This window comes from Netta rufina (assembly GCF_964035555.1).
Source record: "Netta rufina genome assembly, chromosome: 13".
Classification (NCBI taxonomy): domain Eukaryota; kingdom Metazoa; phylum Chordata; class Aves; order Anseriformes; family Anatidae; genus Netta; species Netta rufina.
The window spans coordinates 2,922,750-2,944,472 of record NC_140136.1 but is presented as its reverse complement, the minus strand read 5'-3'; the positions used below and the strand labels follow the sequence as shown (position 1 = coordinate 2,944,472).

Genomic DNA, 21,723 nt, shown 5'->3' with positions numbered 1-21,723 from the left:
CACGGCCCTCCTGTCCCACTCTGCTCTGCTCTGGGTGGTTGGGGAATGCGTCCGTCCCGTAAATAATAAATCGGATGAATAAATCATTTGCTGTCTCATTAAATGTGGGAGCGAATTGTGCTTTGTGGGTGCTGGTGGGCCTGGAATGCCACGTAAAGGCTGGGTCGTGCTTCATGTATGACTGGGTGACTTCAAATGGAAAAATAACTGATTCAATAATTGATTTGGGAGTTTATTGTATGAGAAGCGTGCTTTTTTTCCAGGTATAACACATGACTGAAAAGAAGACTATAGGATCCTTGGGGGCTGTGCAGTGCTCTGTTTCCATACAGAAGCTCTCTCTGATTTCTGCTCTTAGTTTTACGTCAAGATGTGGCCTCTCAGGGGCTGGCAAGGCACGGGGACATGGCTGAGATTTTGAGGCACGTCCTGGGAAAAGACCCCTGGGTTGGGGCTGGCATTTTCCTCACAGCACATAGCACTGCAGAGGGGCCTATGGCGGGAGAGGGGGCTTGTTTTGGGGGCGTCCCTATCCCTATCCCTATCCCTATCCCTATCCCTATCCCTATCCCTATCCCTATCCCTATCCCTATCCCTATCCCTATCCCTATCCCTATCCCTATCCCTATCCCTATCCCTATCCCTATCCCTATCCCTATCCCTATCCCTATCCCTATCCCCCCCCATTTCCCCTTCGCCCTCGCACCATTTTGTCCCCTCCGCCCCACCGTAGCCTCCCGGAGCGGTGGGCGGAACCAAGCCGGACCCGGAAGCCCCTCCTGTGGGCGGCTCTGGCCGCCATGCAGGGGGGCGCGGGGCCGCGCGTGGGTGAGCGGCGGGGGGCGGGGCGTGACGTCACGGCGCGAGTCGTGACGTCACGGGGGGGCGCGTTACGTCACGGGGAGGCGCGAGGGCGACCGTTGGGGGGCGACGGTTGGGCTGAGGGGATGGGGTGGGAGAGGGGAGAGGGGCGGTGGGGGCTGAGCGCTGCCCCCCGGCCCCTCAGGGACATCCAAGGGCGGCGTCCGGGAGCTGGTGTGGGGCTACCTGGAGAGCAGCGGCCTGGCGGACACACCACGGCCCGTGCACGGCCGCATCCCCAACTTCAAGGTGAGGGGGGCGAGTTTGGGGGTGGGGAGGGGGTGAGGGGTGTGAGGAGGGGCTGGGGGTGTGCAGGCTGCCAAAGGGAAGCAGCCAGGGAGAGCTCGCTGCAGGGTTTCAGTGCTACAAGGGGTGAAAAATAGGGTGGAAGGGGGCTCGGCTTGGGCAGGTAGTGATAGGATGAGGAGGAAGGGTCTTAAACTGAAAGAGAAAGGATTTATACTAGGTATTAGGAGGAAATTCTGCACTGTAAGGGTGGTGAGGCACAGGGTGCCCAGAGGATGTGGCTGCCCCATCCCTGCAGGTGCCCAAGGCCAGGCTGGGTGGGGCCCTGGCCAGCCTGATCCGCTGGGGGGTGTCACTGCCTATGGCAGGGGGTTGGACCTGGATGATCTTTGAGGTCCCTTCCCACGCAAGCCATTCCATGATCTCCCACAGACATGCCGTGGCAGGTGTGCGCTGCGTTTTGTTCATGCCTCACTGGGTTTTTGCACCTCACTCTAAGAACTTAACTTCTTGAGTTCAATATAGTCTCTGCAAAAAGCGACTCATACAGAAAGTGGTTCCTCCAAAACCAGCCTCTGTGTCTTGTGTTTAAAGGAACCTCTTTGTGTTTGTTGACTACGAAGGGAAATTGCCCTCCAGCTTTGAATCAGGTGTGAACGGGGCCGACTTAGGCAAAGTGAGCATACCCGGATCCCCTTTTTTTTCTGTGCCCTGCAAGATGTTAGTCAAGCCTTCAGCCACTGTTGGTACACATTTCCTTTGCATAGAGAAGATCACAAAATTAGCAGTGTGTCCCTCATGTTTCAAATCTGGGGAAGTTAGCATCTCTACAGGATGAAAGAGTAAAAAATTTCCCCTCTCTGCTTTGAACTCCTTGGTGATGCACGGTTATTTTATGAAAACAGGGTGCCTCTCATGCTGCGACAAGGCTTCTGGCTTTACAGGAGTTCAAAGCTGCCAGTACTGTAAAAATAAATCCTGATGCTCCCCAGAAGAATGCTCGCTTTCTAACACTAGAAGTAAGTGAATGCATTCCCTTCTCTCCCAATTCCTTTCTTCACACAGGGGTCCCACCAGGCTTGCTGCTCTATTAAAGAGCTCGATGCATTCAGCAGAGCAAGTGTTATCAAAGTGGATCCTGATAAGCCTCTGGAAGGTGTTCGGCTAGCCGCACTGCAGGTAACTGAGCGCCTTGCACCCCTGAGGAGGAGCAGGAGGAGAGTGGGACAACGTTGTGGTGCTTGGCAGCACCTCATGGCCAGCTCCTGCCATTTTTCCTGCAGGAATTTTACCAGTCCTGAGCTCCACAGGGCTGCTCATGTCAGCGTGTCCTCCCCATTTGGGCAAACTATAAAGGTGCGCATAGGGTTTTGGTAAAGTAGTTCACTTTTGCAGACCGACAGCTGTTCCCATGGTTTTGTGGTCTAATTCCCAGAAACACGTCAGGTGCCCTTGCCTCAAATTGCCATACATTTATCACAGGACGTATGTCAGACCTGACTGTTTGCTAGCTTATTATCATGAGTAGCTTACTTGTGCATGCATGCTTTAGACCAACAGGCATGTCTTGCCCTGTATTTTTTAAATAGATCCTTGTCTGAAGCTGTTCTGTAGTGGAGAGGATTCATCAACCACCACTACACAGTCACCGATGCTAACAACTCGTAGCAAATAAGATGACTGGCGACATGGAGATCTAGGGGACAGTAAAAATGTTTCTTTGGTGTAAAACGAGCCTGTCTCATTTTAATGTGGTAACTTTTTCTGTTTCACAGGCAAGGAAGACTTTGCTGGTTCCCACCCCGCGGCTGAGAAGTGGCCTGTTCAATAGGATTGTTCCACCTGCAGGTGCCACCAAGGAGATCCTGCGGATATGTTCTACGTCTCGAGTAGGGACACAAAATGGGCAAAGTCTGAATTAGCATGTGGGAGAGTGTTGTGTTATGATAGTCTAACTAGAAGTTGGAATACCAGCTGCTACCTGACAGCTTCATCTGTTAGTGTGTTGCTCCTGGTGTTGTGTACACATCCACACATCTTTTGGCAGTGCTTAAGTCATGATGCAATTTATTTTTTTCAGGTCTATTTAATTTATGAATAGAACAGTATATTTTGTGAATGCTTTTTGGAACATTATGAACAACTTTCATAGGTGGCTTGGATCTTTAAGCTTCATAAATATTATTCCTTTATTATTTCTGCAGTTTTAAGCTAGTAAAGCCTATAAGGAGTATTTTAGTGTTTATGGTTTTTGCCTGATCTGGTCAATAAAATATTAGGAGTTACTCAGTAGGAAAGATCGGTTCTTCTGCAGTCTTAAGTTTAAAGAAACAATAATTCAGTGTTTTGCATAAAAATAATGCGTATGTAGTGGGTACGTGGTGGTTTTCTTTGAAACGTGGTGTGTTGCTGCCCTCTGGTGTTAAAATGTCATACTGTACAGCTAAAGTCACTTGGCAGGGCAACCTGTGTTGGTTTACATGCATTGTTATTTGATGTGATAATTCAACTTTTACAGAAGGAATAGTTTTGCTGTTATATAGTTTTATTTCCTTCTTTATCTCCTTCTGAAGGCAATAAAGTTCTAGAGTAACCTAGAATACAACCAAGGTTTGTAAGTCGATGGTAATTAGTAGCAGCTTTCTTTGTTGGAAGTTCTATTAAGGTTATTAATTAAGCTTTTCAGGATTGAAGAGTGCCCTTTTTGAAAGGGACCTTTCTTTTGACCTGCTTCAGGCCTCATGCCTGATCTAGGATCTTACCACCACGTCTGTTTCTTCCCCAAACAGGCTTACTAATGAATAAATGCTATTAGCAGTTTATATTGACAAAGCACTGTGCAAACTGATCTTGGCACACTGCTGTGAAGTGGATGGTGAGCCTTATTAGTTGGAGTCATCCAAAAATTACCAATTTTCTTGGTTGTATGCTTCATCCTGAAAATGTTTGGTTTTTATATTGTGAGGATTAATTTAGCACAGGGTTGAGTTGGCATGAAGAGGATTTTTTATGCTGTATAAGTGTATTAAGAGTGAATTAATACCGAGATATCTTTAAGTTCTAAACATCTGATGTTTGAAAACTAAAATAAAGCTCTGTTTTTAATTTCTGCAACTCTGGACAGAATTTTATTAGGATGTGTCCTTTAGAGAGGATCCTGAAGGGGGCGAGGGGACAAGAGGAATTAAAGAAGGTTGACAGGGCTATGTAAGGTGGTTTTTTTTCCTCACTTGTCAGGAACAATGTGTTTTTCTGTTCATTGGTGTTGTAGTTAGGAAGTTTGGGTAAAGATAGCTTAGCTTGGCAGTGGTACATCCTGAATGGTGATCACACAGCAAAGCGTTGAGGAATACAGTCTCAGGGAACACACAGGCATCTTGAGAATGTGCTTTTAAAGATTTGGGTCTGGAGATGCTGGTAGTGCTATGTATACAGTGTGAAAAAGAGAGTAATCCAGCATCTGTACCTTGTTGTGCATTTTGGGTACAGTTTAACGTCTTCAGGCTGTAGCCGTCTGTCTAAATTAACCTTGTGATTTGTATGTGAGAGCTAATTTAAGAATTTGTACTGCTCTGGCGTTGCTCGTGAACATGAATCTATATCTTATGTGGGAGGGTAAGTTTCATTTGCCCTCATTTTCAGAAATAGATGCTGAATCAAGGGTTTCAAATGTAAGGTTTTGATCCTAAAAAAGCAACCTTGTTTAGAAAATGGCCCACCTCCCTTAGCTCTGCCTGACGTGTGCCAGAATCCTTGTCACTGTAGTAGAAAATGTATTCTAGGATTCCCTAGAGGGAATCCCTTTCCAGACATTTACAACTTGGCTATACATGGAAGAAACACTTAGAAACATGGGGAGTCACTTGGATTTATCAAAGTACCGTGGATTTCAGCCTCACTGGTTGGAAGACTCTGCAGTGTGTGAACCTAAAGCTATGTTTTTCTTGCAGGGTATAAAAGAATACAGTGTGCCTGTAGGTCTTGATGGGAAAGTACGAGTGGACTTGGTTGTTGTAGGATCAGTGGCTGTCTCCGAAAAAGGTAAGATAAAGCCTTGTAAGCTTTCCAGGAGGAGGGTGTTAAGGTTGTGATTTGCAGTGTTACATCTTCATTTTGGCAGACCTGAAAATCTCCTTGGAGCTTAATTGTGGCCTTAAGTTCTGTCTTTTCTGTGTGTCAAATCACTGATCCCAGTCCAAGCAGGAAGATTCAATGCCTGGTTTACAACAATGCTGCGGAGACTTGATGGGCAGGCAGCAGTGTGGTTTAGAGCATGCAGGCCACTGTTCTGGCCTTCAGGAGAATTACTCAGTTGCAGCTGTTGATTCAGTACCTATTTGGGGATCAGATTTTGCATTTTGTAGTCTTTTGAAGAACCGTTGGTGGTGAAAAACTGTTGACTTCACCCATTGCCTAAAAATAAAACGCACTTTGTATGTGACCCAGATTCCTCTTTACTTACATGAAGTTAAACTGTGCTTGATGTGAGTAGGTGGTTCTAATTACAGTGGGTAAATAGGTTGCTGTGTTAACCAAATTAGATTGGATTTGGTTTGTTCTCAGTGGAAGGATCCTGGCATCTTCCAAGTGTTTGTTGAAACTAATGTTTAACTTAATTTCAGTTTTAATTCCAAGTAAAGTTGCATTTTGTGAAAGACATTGATCTGAATTCTTGCCAAGTTATAACTCTCTGCTTGGTTTATCTGTTGCAGGCTGCAGAGTTTAATCACATGCTTTTGACAGTTACCGTTCTTTCCACTGTGCTGTTTGTGTCTACCATCACCTTTTGCTTTTGTGTGTTTTAGGCTGGAGAATTGGAAAAGGTGAAGGCTATGCAGACATGGAATATGCAATGATGGTGTCAATGGGAGCAGTGAAGGAGGAGACACCTGTAGTTACTATTGTGCATGACTGCCAGGTAAGATAAAATATCTGCTCTGAAGTGACAACTTGGAATGATTTTGGGGTAGCACCTTTACTTTGTTTCCAGGGTCACTACTAGATTTGCATATGTTACAAGACATCAGGAATTATGCATAATTTTAATGAATTTGTTTTTAACCAATCTCTTGCTTCTTGTAGGTGCTTGACATAGCAGAAGAGCTTCTTGATGATCATGATTTAACCGTTGATTATATACTCACACCAACAAGAACTATCAAGACTAATTGCAAACGACCGAAACCACAGGGAATAATATGGCATAAGGCAAGTTACCTCTCTTAACAATGGCTTACTGGTACCAGCATTCTGTTGATAATTTCTCCATTTTTAATCCCGTAGGGAAAATTACATATAAACACATTTGTTACTTTGGAAATACTTGGAAGAGGAGCAAATGTGTTTGTTAAATGAAACAAAAATACAGTGTAAATGTTCAGTGGTTTGTAGATGGTGATAGTGATGAAGTATATTATTGAAGCTGAAGTTATGGTATCAAATGAATTATAGGGTGAGAGTTGCCAAAACCATCGTTCATGGAGTTTTAAGAGAGTCATCATTTCTTGTAGTTGTTTGCAATATAACAGCTTATGTAAGACGAGGGACTTCTCCATTTTGTTTTATATCTAATTCTTGAGTGCTTAATAAAACTGCCTGCCTTCAATTTATGAAGGCAGTACTTTGGAGACAACTTTATGGCATTAGATTGTGCGGAATGGGTGGAATACTTGCTGCTCCAGTTCTAAAAGAAAAGCATGACTTAGTGGCTCGTACATTGCTGTTTACATAGCGAATGTATGGGGTTGGCTTCCAGAGGACAGAGCTCGTTTTCAGGTGGAGGAACAGTGACTTAATACTGCTTTAAATCACGTATCATTATTTATTGACAATGATTGTATTATGCATTTGGAGTTCTTTGTGTTTTGTTTTTTTTTTTCTTCTGGTAATTGTCAGAAACTTCAGTGGTTTCAAAAATGGTTTTGGAAAAGCATTTAGGAAATTATTCTACTGGAATTGCATTCTGGGAAAACGTTTTCTTTGTCATTAGATTTTCATTCCAAAAACCCATCCGGTTAGGGAGAAGACCTAATCCTGCATGACTGGGTAGCAGTATAAATGTTAAAACGAGGCATAGCGTACCCTTTCTCTGCAGAAAGCTCTGGAGAAATACCGCTGAATACTTCTAGGGAAATCAGTTGTTTGGCAAGCGGTGAACAAAGTAAAAAGTTGCATTTGTTAAGGTAATGTATCTACAACAAACAATTCTAGCCAGTACTATTTTTATTCCGATGGTGAGAGAGTGATTTACCCTGACTGTGGTTGAGGATTTGAGGTTAAAATTAAATAAATAAAAGCTTTCTCTGTTCTAGTGCATTTTTTCCATTGAATTATTTTTGAATTATAATTTTTAGGGTATTATTGAATGTAATTGTTTTGAAGGCCTATTCCTTGTGCTCCATCCATCTTGCCAACATACTTTTGATTATAGTCTGTCTCTCTTAGTGTCAGACCAGTCTCAGTAAGCGGCCTTGCTGGTGCTTCCCCCCCACCTCCTGTCTCCTTCCTTTTGCTAGCAACATTATTTAAGGGTCTGGGGCACAGTCTATTCCAGGGGCCCTTGAATCTTCCGCGTGTTTTTTGCCACTGGTAGAAAGTCAAGTCAATCCCCAAGCAATTTATCAAATTCAATGTTTCTTTTGCATTTCTTTGCTTTGCAAAGAAAAAGTCAAGATTTGTGTTACAGAATGTTGCTCAAAAGCTTAAAAAGTATTTGTCTCAACCCCTTGTTTCTAAAGCTTGAGGAGATGCTTAGTAGAGTTTTATCTAAAGCCTGCACCACATTGACTTCAGCTAGTTTGTGTCTCGTAGTGAAACTTTTTTTCTGTAGTAATCCCTGCATTAGTGGTGGTGTCAGAAAAATGCAGCTCTCACTGAACTTTTTACAGCTTTCACTGAGAACAGAGCTCTTTACATGACCAAGCTTTAAGTGTTTGAGTGTTAATTTAACATAAAACAGCTTTTGGCTGTTCTTCAGAGCTTGTGTTGACTAGATAATGTTGGAGAACACTAGTCAATGGGGATAATTATGTTTCTGTTATTTCAGGACAACAACAAAGTGTTTTCTGTATGAAGAAGAAAGAATTTAGCATTATTCTTGCACAGGGAACTGAGCAACTTGTATACATGTTGTTTGTGGCTGTGGAGGTAACTGTGATCGACTCCTGCACAGAGGGTCTTGGAGGTGGGAGGTCTAGTTAATTGTCAGGTTGTTAAAAAGGTAGGATTTGGTTGGGGCTATTTAAGTGTTTGTCCATCAGCTTTACCTGGATGCTACTACATTATTTTCTCATCCTTTTCTTCTTCAAATCCTGGCTTTGCTGTTGTATTCCTGTTCCTCTCTGCAAAACTAAACGAATCAAGAGGTAGTCAGTAAATAAATACCCCACTTCTGAATATGGTGTTTTGTCAACAGAAAGTAGCTTAACTGCTTTAAGGTGGGTGATGTGTAAAGTACATTGCAAAAAAAAAATCATCCTTCACTGGATCAAGCCGAGACAATGACTTACAAAATGAATTAAAGGTGTTTGCAAACACGGGATTACTGCTAAGAATTGCTGCAAAGGATGTGCTTTCCTAAAGCTGTTAGGATAAATAGCCATTAATAGGTACCCTCTGTTTTCAGCTCATAATGAGGTGAAAGGGTACCTGCAGAGTAAACAAAATGCGTATCTCCAGGCTAGGTTTCTGTGCTCAAAGAGGCACTGTGTTTTCTTGGAGTGTTTGTGGTCCTTACATGCTGTGTAGGAAGGAAGTAGTGAGTCAAGTATGGGAACAGGTGCAAATAATTACATACTGTGATTTTTGTCGTAGAAATGCTGATTTTTAAAGACTTCAAAGGAAGTATAAGAGCTACAGTGTTAGTACCAAGGAAGCATTATCAAAATAAGTGCTAGGCACTCTAGAAACACATCTAAATTACGAAGGTGATACTGGAACTTGTATACAGGTAAGCTTTCTGCACTGGAGTTGAGGGGTTTGAAAAATGTGTAAGTGCTCTTGGAGGGCAGCAAGAGCCGCTAAGAGCTGAGCACTCTGGAAAACTTTATTTGGATACCAGTGGAGAGTTATTTGGCTTCATCTGCCTAGAAAATCCAACCCATTGTTTCTGGGAACTCTAAATTCATGAACCAACTTACTTTCTCATTTAGCATTTTGTATGGGTAGCTGTGATCTTTATCTGCGATGCTGTCAATTATGTGTGTCACAATTGTGAAGTTATTTGTGCTGTGCTTATTTTAAATTGAAACTGTACAGACCAATTAAAATACTTGGGGGTATGAAGAGGGAAATGAGAATGGTTGGTAGAAAAATCACTAGATTCTAGCAAGCATTTCCTTCTGTTGTTTTGTTGTATTTTTTTTTTAATCACTGTTTTGCTGAGAATTTTATAGAAGTAGGAAAAAATTTTCCCAAAATGAAATGAACTAGGAGCATCCCTGGGTCTGATGTTGGAAGAGTTTAATATGCAGTGGCAGAGAGGCACTGACAACAAACAGCTTTTGATTTGGGTCTGCGATAGAATGTTTGGAAAGTAAAATAATGCTGGTTCAGAGCTCAAAAAATTCACGCAATCAAGCTGGCAAAACCTTTAGCAGGGACACATTGCCATCAGAAAAAAATTACTGTTGGTTTAGCTCAGGCTTTTTGTTTTGTTTTTGGGGTGGGCTTGTTTTGAGGGATGGCGTGAGCAGGGCAGGCTTCCACGCGTGGTTAAACATCTCGACACCTTTGCAAATCTGACCCTTGCTGCAGAGTCCAGGGACTCGGTTTTTGCTGATGGATTCCAAATGTGGGTTGCATAAGTTTCTCCTGAGGGACGCTCGCAGACTTCATGGGCTGCCAGCTCCCAGAAATATGCCCTCGGATTGCGTGCACATATTTGGACATTTTATCATTCATTTGCACAAAATGTTCGACTGTGCTGGCCCGTCCTAGCTGTCTTGGCTTTGTGCTTTAAACCCCTGTGAGCAGTGCACTCCTTGAAACAAGCAACTGATGAAGGAGACAACATGAGAAGTGGGCTCTGTTCTGGAGGCCTTTTTGAGGAGTCTTGGGTCAGGCATCCCCCAGCGTGGGCAGAAATGAATCTTGTAAACATTTTTGGCCTTCCAGCCTTGGTACTTGGAAGGGTTGGTAGATCTGCTGTACTAAAGATCGTTTGGTCTTGCCCTCGGCCTTGCAGGGCAGGGCAGCAACACCTGTATCCATTGGGAGCCACGTGTTCCTCTATCGTTTGGTGTGCCCAGATGGGTTGCTATGAGAAGCAGAATTAAATAACAGACTAAGCATCCTCTGCGATCTATAACTGTCCTTGCTTTATGGGCCCTACATCAGAACTGCACTGCCTTTGCTGCCAGGGAAATCAAAGTGGTGTTTGGCTTGGCCTGCACTGTATCAGGGGTCAGCATTACTCATTCTGTCAGAGGACAAACACATCTTTCATTTTCTCCAGCAAAATATTGAAAGTGGCTACATTCGCTCTTCTGGAATAACAGTGGCGGAGGAGAGCCCCGACGTTCCAGCAGAGGCTTTCCAGAAGTCCATCTGCCACTACGTTGTTTTGGGACCAAACCAGGTGTCGTAAGAGTGGATGCTCAGGGTTAAGTGCTGGGAGATTTTTATTGGCAGGCAGCATCCCAGAGTCTGTTTGCTTCAGGTTTCTGTCAGAGAGGGGCCACATTTCCCTTCTCAGCTCCTTTCCCATAGCCCGGTAATTGTGTGCCAGAAGAATTCATCTACCCTGCTGTCCTCTTTCCCCAAGGCTCTCCCAGCCATGGCAGGGAGTAGGCAGGATTGTTAAATGATTAATTGCCTTTGGTGGAGTTATTTTTAACCTGAATCACTTCAGTTACTGAGTTCATAGCACAGCCCCAGAAGCAATTCTGGTGTCCGACCCCAGAAGGCTGAAGCGTGGAAGCAGCCTGGGAATTGGTGGTCAAGGGATAATAGGAAACTTCTTCAGCTGGCTTCGCTGCCAAAGCCAATCATCTAAATCCCAACACTCAATACGAAGTTTACAAACATCAATAAATGGCTTGGCTCTGACTTTATAGGGAAAGGGGGAGCGAGGGAAGGAGCTTCCGCCACTGGGGTTGCCCAGGTCTGCATAATGGGATCAACAAAATGCAGGGCAGAGCCCGAGTCCCTTGTGTCCTGGCTTAGCTCTAAGTGCTAAGCAAGGCTAGGGAGGAGTGACCAGCCGGCACAGGACCAAGAAACGTGCAGCTTGTTTGAAAGAGAGGAGGAATATCTTTGGACTCTCTCCACATGGAAATAAATCATTGCAATCCTCCCCAGCTCACAAGACAAAAGAAACTTTTTTTCGTGATCGTAATTAGCAACACATTGTACTACCACAAAGGAGTTCTTTTGTTTGGTATTTTGCAACAGAGCAGAGCAAGTTTTTTCCCCTCCTGTGCCACCCACTGCCCCTTTTGCCCTTTTGTCTCTCACCCCCTGCGCCCCAAAAAAGGCGGTGAAATGATATTCTGAATTCCCAAACTGAGTTTTTCTGCCATTCTTTGACATAAAAGGGGCGAAAAATAGGGAAGGATTTGAAAGCTTTGGCCCAGATGAAAATTTCTCCTAGACTCCAGGGAAAATAGTCTTAAAGGTAAATTCTCTGTCACTCTGTGACAGAAAGATGTCAGTTGACAGTATCAGAACTAGTTTAATGTATTTTTTTGATTGGTTGGTTGGTGCGTTTTTTTGTTTGTTTGTTTTTTGCAAACAAATCTAAGTGCCAAATCAACTGTCTTTGCTGCTTAGAGGTTTCTCACTAGTATGCTTACCCAGGGCTGCATTTCAGGTAATGATAGGCTCATTTTGTGGTGTTTTTTGATGATCAGAACTTCAGCTCTTATAGAAAATCAGTTCATAGTCCTTCTGAAGACATACATGCTCTTGCAAGTAGATCTACCTGAAGCTGCAGGGATCCTGAACCAGGAGCTCCAGTCAGATACCAAAAACTGCTGGTCACTCCAGTGAGAAGAGAGACTGTACTGCAGCCTGGCCAGTTGAACTCTCCTTTAGAAAGTATGCTGACCCTGGATTATCTAAATCTTCTCTTCAGTTTGTCCTTCATAGACTGGGAGTTCCAGCTCCATCCTCTGAATGGCCCTGCTCAACGATTCCCTTAATCTGCTAAGTGGGTGAGGGCTTGCTCTTGGTAGTATTGCTCTTTCTTGCTAAACTCCCCATCCATGCCTTAGGAGCTGAATTTAATTTCAGGGCGAAAGGAACTGTGCACACACTTGGTAATAGGTTAAGGTTGTTCTTTGGGTCCAGGAGTGATTAGTTGCATGAGAATAGAAAAATGTTTTTCCTGTTTGGTTTAATTAGCATAGAGCTTACGTTTCACATATAAATTTGACAGAGGACAACAAATGTTCCTAATTGTTGGCCAGTAAAAACAAAGTAAGATGGCTTCAGCCATTGGTTTGATGTTGTATTGCCCAGGGAAGGGGAGTTTGCCATCAAACCCAGCAGTCTGAATTCCTGGCTGAGAAAAACAAATTAGTCCAGGAATCCACAGAGCAATAAGTCTTCAAAATCTGAAAATGGCATGTACCTTTCAGAGTGCTGAGGCTCCCAGAACCCCAGAGGAAGTCCTTGCCTCTCTGTACTGGCTGCCAGATCAGGCCAGATTTGTACAGAAATTATTCTCAGCCGTAAAGTTTGCTTGTTTAAAGGGCCTGATCCCAAACGCCTTGACTCTGGGTCTGCAGTGTGGCAGAATGGAGGTTGCCTCTGCCCATGATGGTTAGCTCTGTTCTGCTGTTTGATATTATATTAACGAGGCGGAGCTGGGCTGTATGGAAATGTATGTATTTAATTTCAGCCTGAAGTCAAGCTTACTTGTTTGCTCCTCAGAAGAGGAGTCCTGCCTGGAAACATTTAAGGAACTCCTGCTGACTGCCTTTCCTGTTACCTAAGCCTAGCATTGCCCCCACCCTGTCTTCAATTTTACTCCAGTCACGTCAAAGTTGGGTTCCTTTCCCTAGAGATCTGTGAATTTTAGACTTCTTGTGGTGCAGTCAGATCGAAGCTCCCCTGGACAGCATTGTAGAACCGGGAGTTCAGGGGCTCTGAGCTGAGCCCTGCAGGTATATTCTGGCCAGGGTACACTGGTGCTGGTCCAGGACAGCCTGCCGAGGTCGTGGCTCATACTCTTGAGCACAACACCCTGTGAGAGTGGCTTGCTCGCACTGTGTGGGCTACTAGCTTGGGACTCTGCTAGCTCAGGCATCACTTCCCCAGGCTCTGTTTTGCTCCCTAAATTTAAGAATTGGATCTTGTGTTGATGGATGTTCTGCTTGTCCAGCAGCCAAGTACGAATTACTGCTGCTTCCAACTGCAGTCTGCAAGCCAAGAGCTAGACCACATTAGCTAGGGAACCACTGCGTTTCCTGCCAGTCACTGAGTGCAGCCTGGGGCATCTCATGCCTGAGATGGATAGGGTTCAGCTGTTGAGAGGAAGAGCCCTTCCAGAAAAGCTGCTTATGAACTGGGGCTGGATGGAGGGACAGAGAGTTCACAGTTTTGAAGTAAGTGTTTGGACACTCTTCCGTTCTGTGATCCAGCCCAGCAGAGTGGTGTGGGATCTGATGAGTAGCTGCGGGTGGTGTGTGAGGTCAAATGGCAAGAGAGGGGCTGTGGTGATGTGCCACAACCAGAGAACGTGCCTCCAGCTGGGCCCACACTCGTAGGAGCCCCGCTACAAGGCACGCTCCCCAGCTGCAAGCTAACACCATGGTCCCTCCCCATTGTATGACCCAGCCTACGGGATATCCTGTTTTGGGGGGAAAAGAAAGCAAGGAGGTCTGCAGAATGAAAGTGCCTGATGGTCTGATGAATTGTAGGCATGTAAGATTCTGCCAGAGCAGGAGCACAGGCCCTTGGTCAAAGCAAATATTAAGGGATAACAATGAGAATGCAAATCTGAAAACGCCCTGATAAATAAATGTCAAAATCACATAGCTCTGGGTTTGGTTTTGATTTTCCTGCTGGATCTACATTGTACTGCTCGCTTAAAGAGTAACTAATGTTTATTTTTGTCCTGCAGTGTGTATTTAGGGAGCATCTTCAGAATCCAGCCAACAATTAGTAACATTGTGAATGCTCTGGCACTTCAAATGGCAGCAATATAATAAAGTTCCGCTCTTTTTATGGTACAAATGGGCCCTGATGGTCATCTTTTTCTGGAAGAAAAATCTCATAATTGTATCTGTCTTCCTCCTTTTTTAGGTCAGCTATGAGATGCTGGCAAAAATCCCCATCCTAAAGAGTCTTCGATACAAAGAGAAACAGACAGGCAAGGATGTTACCCTCCAAGACGAACATCCAGACTTGGCAAACGCCAACAAGTCAGCAGCGTTAAATGAGAAGGCAATGCCTGGAAATACAAGACCACAGGCTGCAATGGGCTCGGCTCAACTGGGACAACAGTATGTTGAAAGTGATTCTTTAAGTCCCAGATTAGAGGGATCTGGCACGATTACTACTGTGTATGTGGGGAACATACCTCCCAACGTAAGAGTGAGCGAGCTGAAATATGCTTTAAGGGAATTCCATGCAACTCCTTTAAAAGTGAATTGGCAGGGAGCACAGCACAGGGCTTTTCTCGATTACAAGGATAAAGCAGCTGCAGAGAGTGCTGTATCCTCTTTGAAAGGCTTGAGCCTTGGGGGTAATACTTTGCGAGTTGAGCTCGCCAAGAATCAGAGAAACAAAGGGCAAGTAGAAATCAATAGTCAGAAATTAATTTGAATGGAGAAAAAAAAAAAAAAGGCGTGTTTTTATTGTTTTGCAAGAAGCTGACCTAAGTTTTCAAGGTTATTAGTATATGCGCTGATCTCTGCAGGCCAAACAACAAAGGCAAAGCCAGCTTTTCAAACAAACGAGGCATACATCTCACAGCTGACTTGCCTGCCCCATTCCTGCAGTTGTACATGCAAAGTGCATTTGTCAAGATGGATGACACTTTTCTCTAAATGGTTGTCCACAAACTACCCACGTTGCGTATATTTGTTTTTCATTGGCCCTGGTTTGATTTGCTGTTCAGAGTGTACATCTGTTAGGCCTGGATCAAAAACCTGCCCTTTGGTAGCTGTGCGCAGCCACATGGAGCGAGGTGGTTATGTTCTGTCATCTACAGATTGTACCTGCAGATTTGTACTTGCGAGCTTTAAAGCCAGCTGCAGAAAATCTGTCTTAAAGGTTACAGTTATGTTTACTAAGAAACGGTGTTTGCCTGATGCGAGTTTTCAGCATATTTTTCGTAAAAATGGGGGAAGGGACCTTGGCCTATTTGTGCTCTTGAAGAACTGCTGTAAAAACACTGGCTCAGCCCCCACATTCTAGTAATAACTATTAACATCAGGTGGAAGAGAAGGTAGCCCCCTTCTCAGGTTTGTTTTGTTAATTCAGCCCTCTCTAAACTTTGTATGTTTTATTTCAGTCTGGGAGAGGAAACTTTTTTCTCCCCTTCTTCTCCCCCAAAACACTTCAGGTGCCTTTTTGATGGATGTAGATAATTATAAAACAGATTCTTTTCCTGATTGTCTTGTCTCTTATAATGTGGTGTGATTCCATTGCCTCTGTGAAATTACATTAATAGATGCTCATTGTAGTGGAAATGAAAAGCAGACAAACCACAGTCAAAACTTGTTGATGATTAGTCCTAGTTCTTTGAAAAGTTGCTGGAGATAGCAGCAAAGCCCGTTCTTGCTGTGTTTTTGTCACCACCAGTGTGGTCTTCCTGCACCCACAGCAGCAGACAGTGATGAGCATTAGGGAGCAGCACTGACAAATTTTATTTGCAGAAGTGCTATCAACTACTAGCTTAAAGTAAGTTTTTAGACACACATGAACACTTCCAGTGTAGAGGAGAATGATGATTTATGTGGTATGGCTTTTATTATAATTTTTGTTCAGTTCTTCATTCCTGAAAAACAAGCTGAATTTTGGCTGAACCATCCTTTCTAAACAGAAGCAGTTTTGCCATTGATGCTGGGCACATAGTCAAAGTAAGCATCCAAATGGATTTTTTTTTTTTTTAATGTATAAGTTGGAAACTCTTTTTAGCCAGAGGGTACTGTTAAGTATATTTTAAGTACATTATTATGCCTCAAGGGTCAGACATTTCATACAGTATTAAATAAAAAACTCTGTTATCATGTGCTCTGCACAGGAGGGACTCAAGGAAAGCATTGCTTCAACTTCCTGGAAGGTCAACATAGGATAGGTTTCTGAAGAAGTAGTGCTGTGCTTTGCTGAGCTCTCTTTTCCTCCAGCTCAAAATTATTTTCAGTGTCACTTTGTATGAATTCAGACATGAGCACTTCGGGGGCCTCTGCATCTTGTTTCAGTAGTTGCATGCTTCAAGGATAGGAGTCAGGGGTTATGCTACTGCTGAAACATACTCATTACATCATTGGCTTAGAAAGCGGAGGAAAGAAAAACAAAAAATAATTGCACATCACTGCCTTCCCCTTCCAAATGATGGCGAATTAAGTAACATGATCATGTGATGTTCTTTTTGACTCTTGCAATACTGCTTGTGTTGGTGATGACGCCCAGGTGACCTCAGCAGTTAAAAAGCGTTATTCTGCCAGAGAAAACTTCAGTTGTCTTGAACTTCCCCTGTTATATTGCAGGTTGAACCAGCCTTCTATGGTCTGTGAGAATTTCATCCTCCGATTTCTTCTTTTTTTTTTTTTTTTTTTAATCTCTGAAGTTTCAGTGCAGATAAGAATGACCACTTAGGGTTTTTTGGGAGGAAAATAATGTGGTTTTTTTGCTTTTCACTGAGGCAGAATGAGTCAAAAGAAATTTATAAGTGATAAATTATTTGTATTCATGTGCAAATAAATACTTGAAGGTATTCCTAAGATATTTTTTTTATGCTAACCTTGGTCATCTGTTTTTTTGATCGCCAGAAACCACAACATATAGTTCCAGGCCAGCTGACCTCCAAAGGTAATGGAAAAAAAGGCATTCATACCAGTTTTCTCTGTCTTCTGCTAGTAAAATCTTACATTATGCCAGGGGATTTATGTTTGTGGTTCCTTAGCATGAGCTGTGCTAGATCTATATCCATGTAGCCAATCTTTGTAGTTATCTTCCAGCCTGTCACTTTTTTCAGTCTTATGCTTTGTGAGGCCACATTTCACAGCAATACATAATAACTTGTTACTTTCCCAAAAGGCAATTAACAGTCCAAACCACACTACTGCGAAGATATTAACTAGACAGAGATATGTAACTGCAGTTAGGCTCTGAGAAGAAAAATAATTATTATACGCTTAAGATAATGGACCATTCATTAGCCGTTTGAATGAACTGGAATAATGTTGATGCTATGATAATATCCAATTTAAATAGTCAGTTTTGATCCAGGTTGTTAATAAATGGCAAGGTCCTTTGGGCCTTGGCATCGTAAAGTCATTAAAACTTGTTTTTAATTCAAGGTAGCAGCTGCTCCAGGTCAGAGTTTGGCAGCCCACTGCAAACCCATCTGTATCAGCAGCTTCAGCAAATCAGTAGTAGCTAGCGTGGGTACAAGCTCTTGATGCAGAGATGACAAACGAACAACATCATGCAGGAACAAATTAGTACAGGCAGCTGCTGAAAACAGAACCTGCTGCTACAGAAAGCTCACCGGGGTTCAGAGCCTCTGTGGAGGGTTTAGTAGTAAGAGGTTGTTATATGAAGGCAGAGCAGCAGTCATCAGAACTCAAGTGTGGTCTCCACAGTCCTGCAGGCTTAGGGTGGGTGCTTTACTTTCACCAGGGTTTTCTGTTGGCAAATATGACTCAAGAACATAACCTCGCCCTTTTAGAAATGAAAAATTGTAATGAGTCCTAGCACATCTACGGATTGACATAGGATTCCCACAGTGAGAACCAGAAGTGATGTTGTAGGAACTTAAGTATTTACATTTTGAAAAGGACAAAAAAAAAGCAGCATGACTTGCAGCAAAGCTGTTCTACAAGCTAACCTGTGAGGTACACCACGGTATACAATGCATTCCAGACAGTATGAGCTATATTAACATCTTCAGTAGGAGTTTGACCTTGCACATGCTGAAGTCACTGTGATTTCTGTCTTGGCCAGCAAGAGAAGCAGTGACAAGGATGGTACCCTTACTGCCGCTTGGGAAGTTGCTCATCTTTAGCTAAGAGACATTTCAATGCAAGATGCTAAATTGCTGTTTAATTAAGTAATGTAAGACTGCCCAAGGCACACGCCTACATGGCTTTCTGGCATCTCTAGCTGTATGATGTGGATTTTTTCTTGCAGGCTGACCAAAATTCTACTTGGGGAGACAGCAGATTTTGAAGAAAAAGTGAATGGGGTAGTTTGCATCTCTTAGATCTATTGTTTCAGGCTCTCTGCTCGCTCAGGAAGACATCAGTTATACATGAGTCACTTCTGACTTTTCTCTGAATCCACAAAACTGAAATGTAATGCTTTTTAGTGAATCCTTAGACTCTGATCTCATAATGAAACTCGAGGAACTGAAGCCTGCTTATGTTTCACTTTGGCCAGATCAGGACTACGCAAGATATTTTAGCAACAATCAAACCACAAAGTCCATGCCCTGAAGAATTTACAGTCTGAATTAACAAGCTTTAAAGATGAGAACCCTTACTAAAGTAATAACTCTTCATTTTCTGCTGGTTATATTTGTGGCCCTGCTGCTAGCACCTAGGATGAACTTGGCTACGTATACATGGATAGGGTTTGTGCCTAATCTCAGGTGGATATTGGCCCCTACAGTCCCTCGTTATTGCTGTGACTGAAGCACTCGTCTAGGGCTGCAGAAGCCTCAGTGCTTCAACCCTGTTCTCTGTAATTGCATTTGGTGACCGCTCATGCCCAGAACAATGGAGGGAATGTACTTCTAGGCACTTAACCCCCAGCCTCCTTCTGTATGAATGGTGGGATATCCTTGTTTTTTATGACTCTCATGATAAAAACATTTACAATGAGAAAGAAGTGCCAGGGTGCTGAAGAAAAAGAAGTCTAAAATGCCTGTGATAGATGTGCAGTCTGCATTTAATAGGAAATGAAGTGATCCCTAACACAGACTTGATTTTAGTTCACTTGCAGCAGCAGAAGAGCCTGTGTTTCACTGCTGCGCGATGAGAAGAAAAGTTCAGCAGTACAATGGGAAATACTTTACTGAGCCAACTTTGTTCAGAAGTAATTAAAAATGAGGTCTTTCTATTCTCTGTGCAGCCTGATGTCCTCGCTTGTCATGTGGTTCGATGCATTCTTTCCAGCTCCTTTCATGGCACAAACAAGTTAGGATGTTGTTATTGCATGCCCCTCTTTTTAAGGGTTCAATGGGGAAAGATGCTGAACAGCTCCAGAGGCTGGTCAGCGTGAGCAAACCCAGCTCAACTTCCATGGCAGCTGAGAGGGTGCAGAGTCCGGCAGCGACCACCCTAGGTGTTACAGCGTGTGTATGAGCTTCCCAGAGCAATTCTGCCCCCTCTGCTCCTCCTCTATCCCCACTTGTGGGAGAGATGCAGAGAAAACAGTATCGGATGAATGGAGCCTCCACCAGCTCCACTAGGCTCGAGAACATGGTCACTTTGGAGGGGTTTTTCTTTTGTTGAATGATATTAGTCACAGCGTGGTGTGTGGCACAGAGCAGTGAGGCAGCATTGTGATCTGCTAACAATAAAAACGAGGTGGCTAAATGCCACTCGGCACTGAAAACTATACAATCATGAGGGTTTTCCTTCAGACAGCTATGTCCATGCATTTCCTGGAACAAGGACAAGGCCACACAGCTTCAATCCACCAAAGACAACAGCGAGTAAACAAGCCATCTTGCTGTGGAGTCTCCTCTGAGTGACAAGAGTCAGAGATTGTTTGTTTCCATGGAGAGAAAAGGAAGAAAAAGTCTCAACATCAGGGTGGGAAGACAGCAAATCCTGCTCCTGTGTCACAGCCAGGTCCCCATCCAGCCCTCCAGCGCCTCCATTCACATTTGTCCCTGGTTCCCTCCCAGAAAGCAGTTTTTAAGGACAGAGGACTTAGCTCATTATCATTGGAGACCAATAAAATATCTGGGGAAAGGGATGGTTAAATACTGGCTTCAAGTCATGTCTTTTTTTTGTTTTAAATTTAATCATCTTATAGTGCTCCAAAGGGAGAAACAAACATTTTTAGGAAAATGCTTCCATTGAAAATCTAGCACTGGCTCTGCATTTTTCTCTACAACTGCAGCAAGGGTTGAGGAGGGGGAGGAAAAGCATGCGCTGGGATTTCTCTCATTCCGGTTCCTTAGAAGGAACAGCCCCATGCAGCAGTTCTGGCTCTGGAGGAAACATCTGTGGCTGTGACCATGTTAGTCAGGGAAACGTACCCCTCTGTGAGGTAGGCTTTTGTGTATGAATGCCTCTATTTCCTCATTGCCATCTATTAAAGATTATCTCTATACAAGAAAAGTGCGCCATTTCCCATGTTTTCATGTATAATGTCTGCAGTGTCTGCTGTAAACATCATGAAAAGTTTCTCTGCCCCTCCACTGACATAGGTAGAAAAGTCACTGCTTTTCATCTTTCAAAGCACTGCAGAAATGTTTAGGGTCGTGTATCCTGCCATTGTTCTGGGCTGGGCATCTCACTGAAGTCACTGGGAGAAATGACTTCAGGATACGGACCTATCTAGTCAATCTTTATGGTGGCCCCAGTAACATCCACGTTTTACAGATGGAAAAACGAGGAAGGCAGAGCTGGCTCCTGCTAGACCAGATGCGACTGGTAATTCCCAGCACTTGGGGAAACAACTGGCGGGACAGGTTAGAAACTCATCAGAAGCTCTCTCCCTCAAAAAAGAAAAACAGCGTGGTGACCTTTTGGCTTCTTCTACATGACAGGTGGGCATCTTGTATCTTCACAACAGAGCTACAGCATCGCAGCCACTCTGCCTACACACAGCCCTGCTGTGGTTGGGGATCCTGTGATCCTTTGGATCCTCCTGCTCCAGAAGAGCCTTCTGGTCAGTCAAGGCACTCGACTGCAAGTCTGTCTCCAGTCCAGGGACATAAATCACTGCGCTGTCACACCATGAGACAAGATGGGGAACAGAATCTGAGCTCCTTTCCTTGAGACGTGCCTCCTCCAGAGGTCTAGCAGATCAGCTATGTTGTGGTCCACCCTTCCCATGCAGAAACATGCGGGGCTAAAGCAGGGCAATTTTTTTCTTTAAGAAATAAGGCAAACATTCAGGACTGTTAGATGAGAGGAAAAAAGGGGCAGGGAAGGAAGTGAAACATTCATGAAAGGTTGCAAAAACCTCTACATTTCTAGGCATTAGTGTATCCACTCCTGCCACTCCTTAGTATCTTTGAGCAATCTGTTAGAATAAAGTTAATCATTCAGACAAGAGTAATACTTACAGTTTTTCCAGGGGGATATCATGTTTTCAGAGTCTTTCCAGGCACTTGCACTGCTCAGATTCCAAAGTCTGGTGTTTCCACCTCTCTGAAGGAAGCGATTACTCAGGTAGTTGATCTGCAGCGTCTTTTCTTTACCACCATATAGGAACACAATCATTGTAATAAGTCCAGCTCCAAGTGAACTCTTGGTACTCTAA

General features: G+C 43.7%; 1 protein-coding gene across 5 annotated transcripts; it reads left to right on the top strand.

Annotated features, from left to right (window-relative positions):
• Positions 1 to 766: 766 nt before the first annotated feature.
• MTHFSD (methenyltetrahydrofolate synthetase domain containing) lies at positions 767 to 20,344 on the top strand. Of its 5 annotated transcripts, none has more exons than XM_084294854.1 (11): positions 767 to 828; positions 1,007 to 1,110; positions 2,013 to 2,072; positions 2,173 to 2,286; positions 2,883 to 2,996; positions 5,058 to 5,148; positions 5,913 to 6,025; positions 6,190 to 6,315; positions 14,356 to 14,555; positions 17,049 to 17,088; positions 19,868 to 20,344. In XM_084294854.1, exons 1-10 carry the CDS (start codon positions 801 to 803, stop codon positions 17,062 to 17,064), a joined length of 966 nt encoding a protein of 321 aa, XP_084150980.1. In that variant the 5' UTR covers positions 767 to 800; the 3' UTR covers positions 17,065 to 17,088; positions 19,868 to 20,344. The 5 variants fall into 5 exon arrangements, with proteins under 5 accessions (XP_084150980.1, XP_084150979.1, XP_084150976.1 ...); XM_084294853.1 differs by having other exon boundaries at positions 18,412 to 20,344; XM_084294850.1 differs by lacking the exons at positions 17,049 to 17,088; positions 19,868 to 20,344 and having other exon boundaries at positions 14,356 to 17,007.
• Positions 20,345 to 21,723: the final 1,379 nt, after the last annotated feature.

Bases quoted from the DNA above. Each gene is read 5' to 3' on its own strand.
- MTHFSD (XM_084294850.1), top strand. From the start codon at position 801: ATGCAGGGGGGCGCGGGGCCGCGCGTGG. The intron at 2,997-5,057 runs GTAGGGACACAA...TTTTTCTTGCAG, and splicing joins GGATATGTTCTACGTCTCGA to GGTATAAAAGAATACAGTGT. The intron at 6,316-14,355 runs GCAAGTTACCTC...CTCCTTTTTTAG, and splicing joins AGGGAATAATATGGCATAAG to GTCAGCTATGAGATGCTGGC.